This window comes from Anomaloglossus baeobatrachus, chromosome 7 (assembly GCF_048569485.1).
Source record: "Anomaloglossus baeobatrachus isolate aAnoBae1 chromosome 7, aAnoBae1.hap1, whole genome shotgun sequence".
In the NCBI taxonomy this organism is placed as follows: domain Eukaryota; kingdom Metazoa; phylum Chordata; class Amphibia; order Anura; family Aromobatidae; genus Anomaloglossus; species Anomaloglossus baeobatrachus.
Genome location: NC_134359.1, coordinates 235,417,179 through 235,430,849, shown reverse-complemented (window position 1 = coordinate 235,430,849; position 13,671 = coordinate 235,417,179). Strand labels below are relative to the sequence as shown.

At 42.4% G+C, this 13,671-nt stretch overlaps 1 protein-coding gene across 1 annotated transcript in view; it reads left to right on the top strand.

Annotated features, from left to right (window-relative positions):
• LOC142246672 (uromodulin-like) overlaps positions 1-12,892 on the top strand; it is a 54,077-nt gene extending 41,185 nt beyond the window's left edge. The window contains exons 13-19 of the mRNA XM_075319737.1: positions 3,680-3,842; positions 4,919-5,000; positions 6,711-6,843; positions 7,333-7,418; positions 7,994-8,020; positions 8,664-8,808; positions 12,790-12,892. Coding sequence (XP_075175852.1) covers positions 3,680-3,842; positions 4,919-5,000; positions 6,711-6,843; positions 7,333-7,418; positions 7,994-8,020; positions 8,664-8,808; positions 12,790-12,892 — 739 coding nt within the window. The remainder of the gene's footprint in view (positions 1-3,679; positions 3,843-4,918; positions 5,001-6,710; positions 6,844-7,332; positions 7,419-7,993; positions 8,021-8,663; positions 8,809-12,789) is intronic.
• The last annotated feature ends 779 nt before the right edge of the window (positions 12,893-13,671 follow it).

Sequence of the window (13,671 nt, the reverse complement as noted above, 5' to 3'; positions counted from 1 at the left end):
CTATGCTGCTGTGTCCCGGGCATTCTGTGGCCCAGAAGACCTGCAGTCTCCTGCCCTATGGATTCAGCTGCGGGAACTTTAGAACCCATGCAACCTCGGAATCTGGTGTCCGGTACTTTGCTCGCGGCCATGAGGAAGCTATGGCACAGATCCCTTCTCAGCGACAGTCTTCTCTCTACTCCTGACTTGTTTTCTCCTGCTTAGTTTCGTGTGTGTGTGTGTGTGTGTGTGTGTGTGTGTGTGTGTGTGTGTGTGTGTGTGTGTGTGTGTGTGTGTGTGTGTGTGTGTGTGTGTGTGTGTGTGTGTGTGTGTGTGTGTGTGTGTGTGTGTGTGTGTGTGTGTGTGTGTGTGTGTGTGTGTGTGTGTGTGTGTGTTTGTTTGTTTGTTACTAACCCCACTTCCAGGCCAGAATGCACAGGGAAGCTCTCCATGAACTAGGTGTTCGAGCTCTCCCTTCTGGTCTGGAGTTAGGATAGTGTTGACTGCAGATTCTACCTAGCATGGGGACCCCACTCTTTGCTTCCAGGCATAGCATCACCCCCTGGGAGGAGGGCAACGCTACTGCGGCAACCGGACCACTGGGGTGCTACATGTATATGTGTGCGTTCCACCGCAGGTTCTCGCAATCCACAGCGTCCCATCCAGGGTCTGGTGAGTACGATTGCGGTGTTTGTCTTCTCTCTTTTGGAGATGTCTGCTTTCTATAATGAAGTGTCCCGCAGTATTCTTTAATTTTTTTAGCTGCATGGACACTTCATTATTAAACCGCAACTAGGGCTTATTTTCAGAGTAGGGCTTCCTACTCTGAAAAGGCCGAAAATTCCTGCTAGGGTTTATTTCAGGGGTAGGACTGATTTTTTGGGAAAACACAGTATTTAGTATTTAAAGACTCTGTGCTTGCCACTGAATAGCTACTCTGTGGCTGGCACTATATGCTGTATCATAACTGACACCATATGGGAATGGTGCAGCTGGTTCTCTAGCTGGTATTCTGGCTGGTACAATATCTATGGCCAATAATGTATCAAGGCTCTTTACCTGCCACTGAATAGGTTCTCTGTTACTGGCAATGTTTGGGTCTTGTACCTGGCATAATTATGGTCATGATATGGATGGTGTGATATGAGGCATTCTGTATGGCACAATTCAGGGCTGTATGGTTGACACTCTATACACTTAGTGGCTGTCACTAAGTAGGTTCTTTGTGACAGGCACTATATGTGGATTTTGGGACTGACAATATATTGCTCCTAAAAGAGTTGGTATAGGGACCTTGTGTCTGGAACCATGGCTGCTTTGTAGCTGGTTCTAATTGGAAGCTATGAAGCTAATAATATATAGGAGATACTGATATGTGGTTAGTACTATATGGGAGACCAAGATAAAAGGGGACTGTGGTTTCTACTGCGACACAGACATAGTGGCTGCTGACGTTCTGGAGATCTGATATAAGTATGTTGATTATGACTGTGCTGACTTATCTAGCAGTGATAGGTGTAACGTCCTCTTCTACCACTCACTCCCCTCTGTTCAGCGCAGCCCTCCCCGGTGTCCTCCACCATGGCTTCTGGTTTCCAGGTCCTGTACCCCCCACACAGGTCTCCTGGGAGCTCGCTTACAATATGTGCTCCCCACTTCTTAAAGGGGCAGCCCACTTAATATGGAAATGCCTCTAGCCTATCGCTGAGAGACACTAGGTACGTAAGGCATCCTCCCCCTTTGGAAGGTGACTGAGCAATATTGTTTATAGTTAGTCCTGTGCCTGCTAGTTAGTTATCAAGTTCCTGAGCCTGTATCCTTCCAGCTCGAACTCTTATCTATCCTGCCTGTCTGAATCCGAACCTAACCTGTATCTTGCCAGCCTGAACCCGTATCTGTCCTACCTGCCTGAACTCGACATTCTTGCCTGTACCCGAACCTGTTAGTCTGAACTCGTATCTTTCCTGCCAGCCAGCATCCCATTCCAGCCATCTAGTTTGAACCGGTACATGTATCCACTCTGTCTGTGATCCTCATCTAGTCCTGTCTGTTACCATAAGCCCTGTATGTGCATCTGTGGTGCCCCTGAGGCTACCGTCGCCACAAAGATATTGCACCTCAGCCAGAGGTGTGGTATCCCATCCCGGGTAGGAATGGGGGTCAATTGCCGGTGTACAGACAAAACTTGCACACACCAATTGGTAGGCATACACCGGGTCAGTGATAGTGGCAGCAACCCCCATAGATGTTTAGCTCATGGGGCCGTAAGTCCCATTTCTGGTCCCAATGGTGTGGGTGGGGCCTAGTCAGTGGGTGTGTGGGAGGAGTCAGAAAGTGAGAGTAGACAAAGGAAACTAGGAAGTTCAAAGTCAGTCAGTCTAGACAGTGGAGTCAGTCTGTCAGAAGGAGTAGAGGAGTGAGGAGGTGGGCTGTCAGGAGAGGACAGCAGACAGAAAGAACAGAGACAGAAGGAGGTTCCTGGTGGAGATCCTGGGGTCTAGTTTTGCCCAGGTGACACCCAAAGAAAGAAAGGATTCCAGGGCCACAGAAGGGCAATTGTCCCGTGACCTGTTCCACTGATAACATCGGGTGGAGGGATCTGGCTGCATTCAGGGACGGTCCCTAGACAGAGGCAAGAAAGACAATGTCTCAAAAGTAACACCGAAGGCCTGGGAGATCGTTGCAGGCGCCCAGGGCCATTACCCGCCACAGATCCCCGGTGAAGAGGACAAGAAACAACTGCGGTTAGCCCCCTTTGTACAGGCCCTGTGGTGGAGGCCAGGACCAGGTCATCTAAAACAGTCAAGGCTAAGAAGTCAGTCAGAAAAGGACACACAACTAGGGGTACACCGGGACTGACCCTTGACCTATCCGGGATCGGCAGCAGCCCCTGACAGCAGATCCTGGCACTCCGTGGGCAACCGGTCCGCTGCCGAATTGAACTGAACAGTGAGTAAAACATCTGAACTGCAAGCCCTGTGTCATCTGCTTTATACCGCCCTGTCGGCCCTGCACCTCAACCACAGCACATAACACCATAGAACCTACAAAGAACCAAAGGTTGCCCCGGGGTACCCGCTCTACCTGTGGAGAGCAAGCAACATCTCAGCTGCTACAACATCAGCCCCGGAGGTCCCTTCCAGCAGCTGCGGCCCTAAAGAGCTTCAATTTACCACAGGTGGCGTCACGAATCTTTCATAAACTTTATTATAATCATCACCCCCACAGCCGTCATATTAATTGACCCCGCCAGGGTCACGGAGTCGGGCCCCGCCACCGCTGACTACCCAGAACTAGTCCAGCCCGACACAGAGTCACCTAAGGCCCTGGGGTGGACGAGTCACATCCCTGACAGTTTGAGCCAGCTGTTGAAGTCTGGGGACTGCCCTGGAGTGGTACCCGGTGTCTACCAGCAGCCAAGTTGATCCTCAATATTAGAGGCTCTGGTTCTGGTTAATACCCTTAGACACTTAGTCACACCCCTCCAAGGTAAGCCCGATCCGTGGCACAGTTGGTCCACTTCCACGTGCGTGACAATGTGTGTATGAATGCTAATAGCAATGATACCGAGGCATTGATTGAGGGTTTAAAGTGCATGGGTGCACACCCCTCAGGCTGTAGAGATAGGGAAATAGTAATATGTAAGTTCTGAGAATACTTGGATTGCTTGTCGTCCATCTGATTAGTATCTTTTAAACAGATGTCCTAATAGGAAGGATGGAACTGTAGACATCAAGGAAAACGGGGTCTCCACAAAAGGACGATTCTCAGTTCAGATGTTCAAATTTGTTGGTGATTACGAGTCGGTATTTCTGCACTGCGAAGCAAACATCTGTGATATCACCAGAGACAGATGTAAACCTGTAAGTAAGCTGATTGGTATTGTTAATGTGTCATCATTTCAGTAATGCTCATATAACCCATCATGCTGATTTTAAGATTTATGCTAATTCTGCAGTCTTAAACTGGTCCTTCACCTTATATATAAATTGCCTGAATCGTGAAAATTTCAGAGACCAGGCATGTCAGGGGAGATAAGGATCAGGCTGACTGATTTCAACAGCCTGATCATTTTGTTTTAGGAGAGATAAGCCATTGCCAGGCCCCTTGTCGTACTTTGCACGCCTCTTACAGCACATGTGGACTTGGCTCCACTGAGTGTACGTATATATTGGGTAGGGTCGTGACTGGTAACTATTAGTCAAGAGAGTGTACAACCAACACCTATCCTATCTAATGTATTTAACTAAATTTACCCCTACATATCTTGCAATTCCTCTTTCATTATTTACCTTTATATACGTAAGCGGGCTTTACACACTGCGATCTCGCTAGCGAGATTGCAAGCGATCGTGCCCGCCCCCGTCGGTGTGCGACACGGGCAAATCGCTGCCCGTCGCGCACAACCTCGCTTACCCCCGTCACACAGACTTACCTGTCCTTTCTAAGGGGGCGGGTCGTGCGATGTCACACGGCAGCCGTCCAATAGAAGCGGAGGGGCGGAGATGAGCTGGAAGTAAACATCCCGCCCACCTCCTTCCTTCCGCATAGCTGGTGGAGGCAGGCAAGGAGATGTTCGTCAAAATATTCATATGTAGTGAGCTCCCTCTAGTGTTAAAAATATTTATATGTAGTGAGCTCTCTCTAGTGGTGATAAAAATATTCATATGCAGTGAGCTCCCTCTAGTGGTGATAAAAATATTCATATGCAGTGAGCTCCCTCTAGTGGTGATAAAAATATTCATATGCAGTGAGCTCCCTCTAGTGGTGATAAAAATATTCATATGCAGTGAGCTCCCTCTAGTGGTGACAAAAATAATATTACCATATTTTCTCTTTATTTTCTCCTTATCATTGTTTTGAACTAAGGGAATATAAGAATAATGGTATAATATTTGTTTAATTGATTTAATATGTAAATATGTTTTTTTTTTTGCAGACATGTTCTGGTGTCCGCTCACTTTTTAAACAGAGTGATGATAATGGATTTGTTTTAGCCTATGGTCCCATAGTCGCATCAGGTGAGAATTGAAACAAAAATTACAGAAAATGTCATCTCATCACAAAATATAAAAGAAGATATGTCTTGTAATGTAATCCAAAAGAATATAAAAAAAAAAAAATACTAAAAATGTAATAGTTTTATAAATGCCACTAAACTGAGTGCGAAAGACATACATAACTATAATTGGGCAACAAATTAATATCTTTAGTAAACTGCCAATACATCTACTGTAGGTTTATTAATGAATTAATCTGCCCTTTCCATGTAAGTAAATTTATTCCTGATAATATAGATTAGTGAAGCCTATGTGCTAATCATAGGCCTTGCAAATAAAAAAAATAATATATATTTTTAATATGATTAATTAATTAATCATTTTAATTTGTGCATTAGTTCATTGGCCCATTCTCTTATTAAACACATGATATTTTAATTTTATGAAAAAATTAATTCATCAAATATATTCATCCTATTATTTACAAATTATTATTATTATTTATAATCATGTTTCCGGAAATAAAAAAAAAAGATACCGTATGTAACACATTAAAATACTTTTTTTTTTCTTGATTTGTTACTTTTTTACTTCTTTTTGTATCTTCCAATTTCTACAATAAAATAAATGCCATTAGTCGCAATGAATAAAATCTGTCCCATTTATTAGGAAACTTTACAAAGTTGAAATAAAAAAAGTAAAAAAAAAATTGGATAATTGTTTAAAACAAATGCTTTAAATAATTCTATTGAAATAAGATTTTATTTATATAAAAATCAAGCTCTGGCTCAAAATACAGAAATGTCTCATCTAATATAAGTAATATGTTGGCCCTACAACCATTATGAAGGCCCTAGAGGTAGAAAAATAAACTTTTTATTCTTGTGTGGTATGATATTGGAGGAGAAAAAAAAAACTGTTCTGCAATTTACTTTTGGTGCATTAGATAGTGATTAAGATGATGTTGTCTAGGAGGGTTGGAGTTAACTCCTAAGCCAGTCTATCCTATGGATAATAAGGCAAAGTTCACACATCGCTGATAGCACACCGTAAATTTGCAGCAATTTATAGTATAATATAAATAAATGAGCTTTTAAAAACTTTCGGATTTCGTTGCAGAATTGTAACCAAATCCGCAACTGACATTTTCCGCAACGTGTGAACGTAGCCTCACTCTTTGCAACCAAATCTGCAGCAGAGATTTTCCGGAAAATGTGAACATAGCCTAAGTTTTTGTAACCAAATTTGCAGCTAAGATTTTTCGTAATGGTGAGCATAGCATAAGTCAACAAAGTCATCTCTAGGGAAAAGTTGTATAATAAAGTCACAAAATATATGTTGCACAATGTGTTTGGATATTAAAAAATTTAGGACTGCTATTTAGATCAATGAGGATGTCAAGGACTGCAATATTGATAACATATTTCTTAGGCTCCTTCACACATCAGTGATTCTGGTGCGTATGACGCCCATTTTTATACGTACCGGAGACACAGACATACGCAGAGACATTAAAATCAAGAGGTCTGCGTACACATCATTGTTTTCACAGGGACCGTGTTTCCGTATGGAGCACATGCGTGTCCATGTCTTCTGCACGGATACAAGTCCGTTTTTCTCTGGCAGCACTGATGCCACACGGACCACACAGTGATGTGATCCATGTGACACGTACCAGAGAAAACACGTGTCTTTGACATAAAATTATTTTCTAGACTCAATTGTCTCCAGCGCTGCTGTCTTCGACACTGCTGTCACTTGATTCCAAGCCCGCTCATTATGCTCATGAATATTCACTGCACAGTGGACCAGGAAGCAGCAGCGTCGGAGACATCAGCACTATGGACAGCAGCGCCAGGGACAGGTGAGTAAAAAGTTCCTGCTCTCCGTGTACTATCATGGCTAGCACATGGTGAACACTAGTGTGTCAAAATCACAACACATGGATGGGCCATACGCACCACTCGGCCATGCAAACCACAATCATTTTTCATGGACGTGTGAAGGGGGCCTTAGAGATGGCATCAATAAGAAATTAATGGGAATCCGCCAACACTCAATACTCCTACAAATAGCTACATTCTTAAAGAAGCCTGTCACTAACTTTTTCTATTAATTAAATGTGTGTGTGCATGTGAATGCAGTGTGAGTGTGATAATATACTCACCTACCGCCACTGTCTCCGCTGTTCAGGACCGTTCTTCCCTGCTTCTCGCAGATGTCCCTGCAGTCCTGATCCGGCTCCTTTTATGATCTATACATGAGCTGGAAGTCAATTTTACAATGAAAGCCTATGGAGCCTCGTTCTGACGCTCCATAGGCTTTCATTGTAAAAGACTTTCAAATTACGCAGGGTGCAGTGTGACCCGGAGAAACTGAAGAGCGGTGACGTCAGTAAGAAGCAGAGAAGAACGGCGCTAGACACCAGACAAATTGTCGGTAGAGGAAGATATTAATACACTCACCCTACATTATATGCACATACATAGAATTAACAAAAAAGTTACTGGGAGGCTTCTTTAAAGGTAACATGTCAGCAGGTTTTTTCTATATAAGCTAAACCAGTATTCTGTAGGGGTCTAAAAAAAATAAAAATTAACTAGGCATCTATTATCAGGCTCCGTGCTGTTGTTTAGTTAAACTAAAGGCTTTATCACTTGGTAATTATCATTGCTAGGTCTAGCTGACATGTGCACAGCAGTCCAGCACACTGCCTTCTCTGATAGATACCTCACTGTGAATGTACAATCTCTATACAGAGCCTGGTGTGGGCGGCACAGCCCTCTCAGCTCTGCTACTTAATAAATCTAAACATTCTGATTGTGTCGGAACGGCTGCAGCCAGTAATCTAAGTGATACATCATTGAATTCAGAATCTCATTGCCTTCATCATGCTGCTCTAAGATGAGGTAGCAAAAACCTGCTGACAGTTTCCCTTTAAGTATTTCAATTTGCATATAATCCATTTTATGTTATGGCAGGATTGTATTTATTTTATGTTTCTTTTTTCCCAGATGATGAACCAACCTCAGATGCTTCTGGTAAGTTCTCAATAGACCACTTTGAAAAATATATATATTTTTTTTCATTAAAATATTATTTTGCATTTCATAGTACAACAACAAAGAAACATCGCTTTCCACCATCAAAACAAACAGTGAGATACAATCCTATATTAACCCCATATATAAGTATACAAATAAACAATACACAACATGGTTTATACATATTGATTAGTGATGAGTGAATAGTAAATGTTCGGGTTATTCGTACGGACTAACTCGCATTATTCCAGTATTTCTCACGAATAACAAACCTAATGCAAGTCAAGGGGGAACCCGATCATTTTTCTGGGAAATCTTCAAGAAAAATTCTCAGTTTCCCACTGACTTGCATTAGGTTGGTTATTCTTGATGAATACCGGAATAGTACTAGGAATTTGGTATGAATAACCCAAACCCAAATATTTAGTATTCGCTCATCACTAATTTTGATGTAACCAGTTGAACATTTAAGGTATAGTTAATCCTGCATCGTTTTCACTTGTCAGTGGCGCTGGGGATAATCCTGACCCATGTAAAGAGTTCCCATTATTTTCATTGTAAAAGACCACTAAACCGAAGAATGTCGATTAGCAGGACTAGATCTAGTAGCCACATTGGCACTTAAGTGTCCACTTGACAGCATCTCTGAAAACCGCCTCCTACCTGATGGAATCCGCGGCTCTTCTTATGACTAGCCAGCCTGGCGCGGCATCATATGTATCATACTGCAACGATGACATTACGTCAGGTTGGCCAATCAAAAGAAGAGCCATGGATGCTGGAAGGTAGGAGGTGGTTATCAGGGCTCCCTTTCAGAAGCCATAATTTACTGACAAGGCCGATGGACCAGTTCCCTCTAATCACTTCCCATCAACTCTAATTGCCACCTTAAGGGTGAATGGAGATGATCAGGGCTAGCAGTATTTTGGACTCAGTGTGCTTCGCTTTGTCCAAACAACTGCGTTGTACAGTACAAGCACGGTGGATGGGATTTATAGAAATCTCCTGCCCACTGTGCTTCTTTAGATGCTCCATACACTGTCCTGTGGCGCGGCCTTCCAAGCCTCAACATGTCAATATATGCTTGCAGAGATGCTAGTATTCTAAGCGGGAGAACATAGCGAAAATCCGCAGCACCCAGAATCCTCACCGTGTGCACAGATGCTGCATTCTCCCGCACAGGACACTAATGTCTCCGGAAGAGAAAACACACTGCGTCCAGAACGCTCCGTCATCCAGATTGTGGGCACATAGCCTAATCGGATACTGTTATTTCAACAAACTTTGAATAATCAATAATACAAATTTAAGAAACTTTGTTGATCTCGTATAAGAGAAATCTACCACTTTAAAGAATTATGAATAGGGATGATCGAATACTTCGATTATTTGGCTTCGCGAATATTTTCCGAATACCTCGCTGTTATTCGACTATTCGCGAATATTCAATGTGCAATGTAAGTCTATGGGAAACCCGAATAACAACTATTTGGAACTATTCGGGCTTCCCATAGACTTACATTGCGCATCGAATAGTGGCGAGGTATTCGGAAAATATTCGTGAAGCCGAATATTTGAGGTATTCGATCATCCCTAATTATGAACCACTTCTTCGGTTACAACCTACCTTCTGAAGACATCAATAAAGGTTTATACCAAAGATACTAATTTATCCCCTCTTTGCCAAATGGGGAATAAATTACTAATTGCTGAGAGTCCAACCCCTGAGAACCCCATTGATGCTGGAACCCTTGAACCCAGTAATTGGACTCCGTAGACCGGAGGTGTGGATAGTTGACTCTGCTCCCTTCATTGTCAATGGGCCTGCTAGGAAAAGCTGAGAATACTGCTTGTCAAGACTGCAAATTGCACATGACTGTGCACATTAGATGGGTGTGTGAGCTGCCTGTTTAGTGCATTTTTCACCATCAAACTGTTAGTTTTTTCACACATACCAACCGTAATTCTGCTTTGCAAATCGATTGTTTGCATTTTCACATAGGTTAAAGGGATTCTCCACTACTCGAAAAACCCCTTCTCAATCCTAATGTTTCATTCTAGTAAAATAGTTACCCCAATACTCACTTTCGGTGCCAGCATCAGTCCATCGGTGTCGGCACTGGTTTTCCCAGACCTCAGGTGATATTATTATGCCTCGTCATCCATGCAGCTAATCACTGAACAACGCTGCCACCAGAGGGGAGTATAGCTGTTATGTTACTGGGGGGAAACAGGGATTGAGAAGGGGTTGTCCGAGTAGTGGACAACCCCTTTAATATTGGTCAAAGTGCTGTCAGTTGTGCACAGGGAGAACACACTGGCTGAATATACAGCTGTCTGTACGAGGCCTTACCCCAATATATAGCAGTTAGCACTGCACTCTTGCAGTGCTGGGGTCCTGGGATCAAATCCCACCAAGGACAACATCTGCAAGGAGTTTCTATGTTTTCCCCGTGTTTGCGTGGGTTTCCTCTGGCTACTCCGGTTTCCTCCCACACTCCAAAGACATACTGATAGGGACTCTAGATTGTGAGCCCCAATGGGGACAGTGTTTACAATTTATGCAAAGCGCGCTGTAATTAATAGCGCTATATAAATGATTATTATTACATACAGTTGGGTCAGTTTAAAAGAAATAATACTTATGCACTTTGTTCCTTTTCTCACAATTTTTATTTTTTTTTACAGGGATACATGTGTCTTGGACAATGATAATACTTATTCTGCTGTGTCTCAAAAACAGCTCCAATTTGTATTGAAATGTTCATGTGATCAGGTGCATGAACGTATTTCGTCGCCATTCCCCCCCCAACCGCTTCATACCATCACTCCTGCGTGCGCTGTCCGTCACTGTATAATACCATGTTCATTCGTATTTCCAGCTTCTTATTAAAAGAAAATCTATTATGGTACTCCTATTCCACCTTCACTGTGTGCTGTCACATACTTGTTTGCAAAATCAATTAAATATTGTAGACATTGTTATATTGTTAGTGATGTTTTTCAATCCAATCTGATAGTTTAAGACATCATTATGTGTACTGAATGGATAACAGTAACAATATTGTTTCTGTAACTGCTGTAAACAAGGAAAAGTATACAAATGCAAAGATTGTTCCTAGAGATACAGCAGGAAGCAGAGTTCACAAGTTCAAAGTTATAGAAACACAAACTATGTTAACCTGGACGTAGCAGAAAGAGAAAACCGTCACCGGCGGCCACCAGATTTTGGACAGAGCAGGTAGGCAGAAGCCAAGGAGTTACTACAATAGGCCTGTAGCAAGATTTGATGGCGCAGGCACTGAAGTTTGTTTGCGCAGAAAAGTGCATTCTAGACACTGAAGATCTCAATGCCCAAACTCTAAAACACACATCTCTACTGCCCCAAAAGTAAAATATGCTCAGAACTAAATAAATAAGCCACATAGGTGTTGACATTTTGTTTTATGGAGGGATGAAACAAAATAGAAACTTCTTGGGTCTAAGGATCAGCAGTATATCTAGCCGAAGTTGAATGAACTGAAAAGAATACCCTGCCCACAGTAAAGCATGATGGTGGCTCTGAGATGCTCTGGGGAGCTTTTTTGTTCCCTCTGGCACTGGACACCTGCAACATGTGGAGGGCATGATGGGTTTAATTAAGTGTTCACCACCTTAACAGTGTTCAAAGGTAGTAATGGTCTAATTAAAATCCAATGCAAAAAATGTAATTAAATATGAATGAATACACTCCCCCCCCCCCAAAAAAAAAAAAACCAAACTGCCCATAGGTAAGATAGATAAACAGAAGCTCACCAACTTATTCCAATGAAAAATCAAAGGCAATTGTGAAATCATGATAAAAAAAAAAAAGAATACATCTACACATGGAAGGGTGTAAAACCATGGATCTGAGTCTATATATTCCAAACTGAATAATATCTTGAATAATACAAAGTATAAAAGATAGATATAATTACACACATAGGCCTCGGTTCCAATTGCATTTTGCACGGACAACTACAATCCGATAAAACATCGGATTGTTCTCACTCTAGTGCAAAACCATGGGGGCAGTGTCCATCTGCGATTGATTTCTCCTACCATAGCAGCCTGAAGAATGAATCGCAAAATGCTGCGTTTGGCAGTGAGTCTTGGCTCACACACCCCCATACAAGTCTATGGGAGCATGTGAAACATCGCACTGCACTCGCATGTCATCCGACCGCAGTGCGATGTACACAGAGACAGGCAGTGGAGGAGATGGGGAGAAAGTGCTCCTTCCCTCTTCTCCGCAGCTGTGATACGATCGCATCACAGTCGCATGATCCTCGGCTGACGCTCGCAGCAGAGGAACATTAGCATATCGCTTCCGATGCTCTTGCAGCAGAAATTGCGCAAGTGGAACTGTACCCTTACACTAATATCCTGAGCTTGCAAACTGTATGCAAAAAAAAGTGAACCCCAGGCTATAGCAATATTATAAGCTTTATAGCTATAACGAAGTCTCATGACTGTACCATCTATGTACAATGTTTAGTATTCCTTTATCCATTAGATAAGTGTAGTATAAAAGTTTTCCTCCCAGTCCATGTCCAATCCTTGATGAAGCACATTGTGCAGAACACAGATTGGGTGTGATGGACATCTGGTTTCCCAGCCATTCAGCTTTGATAATTTGCTTAGAATATTGATTTACATATGCTCACACCATTTTTAAAGCATTTAATTGTATATTAACTTGTAGGCTTATTCTATTTATACTTATATCTATGTCTTTATGATAGTGATAATCAGTTATCAGTTAAGGAGGTGTTCAGATTCAGCTATGCTCCAGAAGAAGGTGGTAATGGTGAAACCTGTGTCAGATTTGACTTGTATAAACACTAGCTTTTATAGAACTTCCTGGAAGTAGAGACAATAAAGGGAAAAAAAAGCTGTGATGTTTCGTAACTGTGGGCTATCAGCTTGCACTCTTTTCATTTCCACAAGATGAGGAGTAAGTAGGGATTAGGGTGTTCCAACATAAGAGAGTAACCTGATGCCAGAAAAGGGAATACCTAGACTCATTAAAAACTGGATCCTATGAGATAAATTCTCAGTCTTTGCATAACATTTAGATATGTTTTGCATACACTTGGATGTATATGGTCAGTATATGCGTCAGAACTTTTCACAGCATCTATGCCAATCGTGTTTGCACAAGCAGTATATACAGTGTGTCCACCGCCATTAACTTGAGAATGGCGGCAGCTATAGGCATAGAAGTGGTGTCTAGGTATAGTAAAGTATCCATGCGCTACACAATGAAACCACCTATAGCGCCACCTGGTGGAAAACAACGGAGTTACCATTTTTATCTCGAAAACGGAACGAGATAGAGAAAAAAAGTGACTTATAAAAATTGTAGGGCATCATCAATTCAATACGAATCGACACCTTGCATACAGAAATGCTATGATATGAAACCCACGACCCCCCCCCCCAAAAAAAACATTGAACATTGAATGCTGGTCACGCATATGGCGCTCATTTAACTTTGATGCTCAAAGTGGCCACCGTCAGCTGCAATGCACATCTGGACTCTGCACAGCATACTGTATCTTGCTGCACATTGTGCAATATGGTAGGTGACACGTTTGCACAAGCATCTGTGATACGTCGTCGTA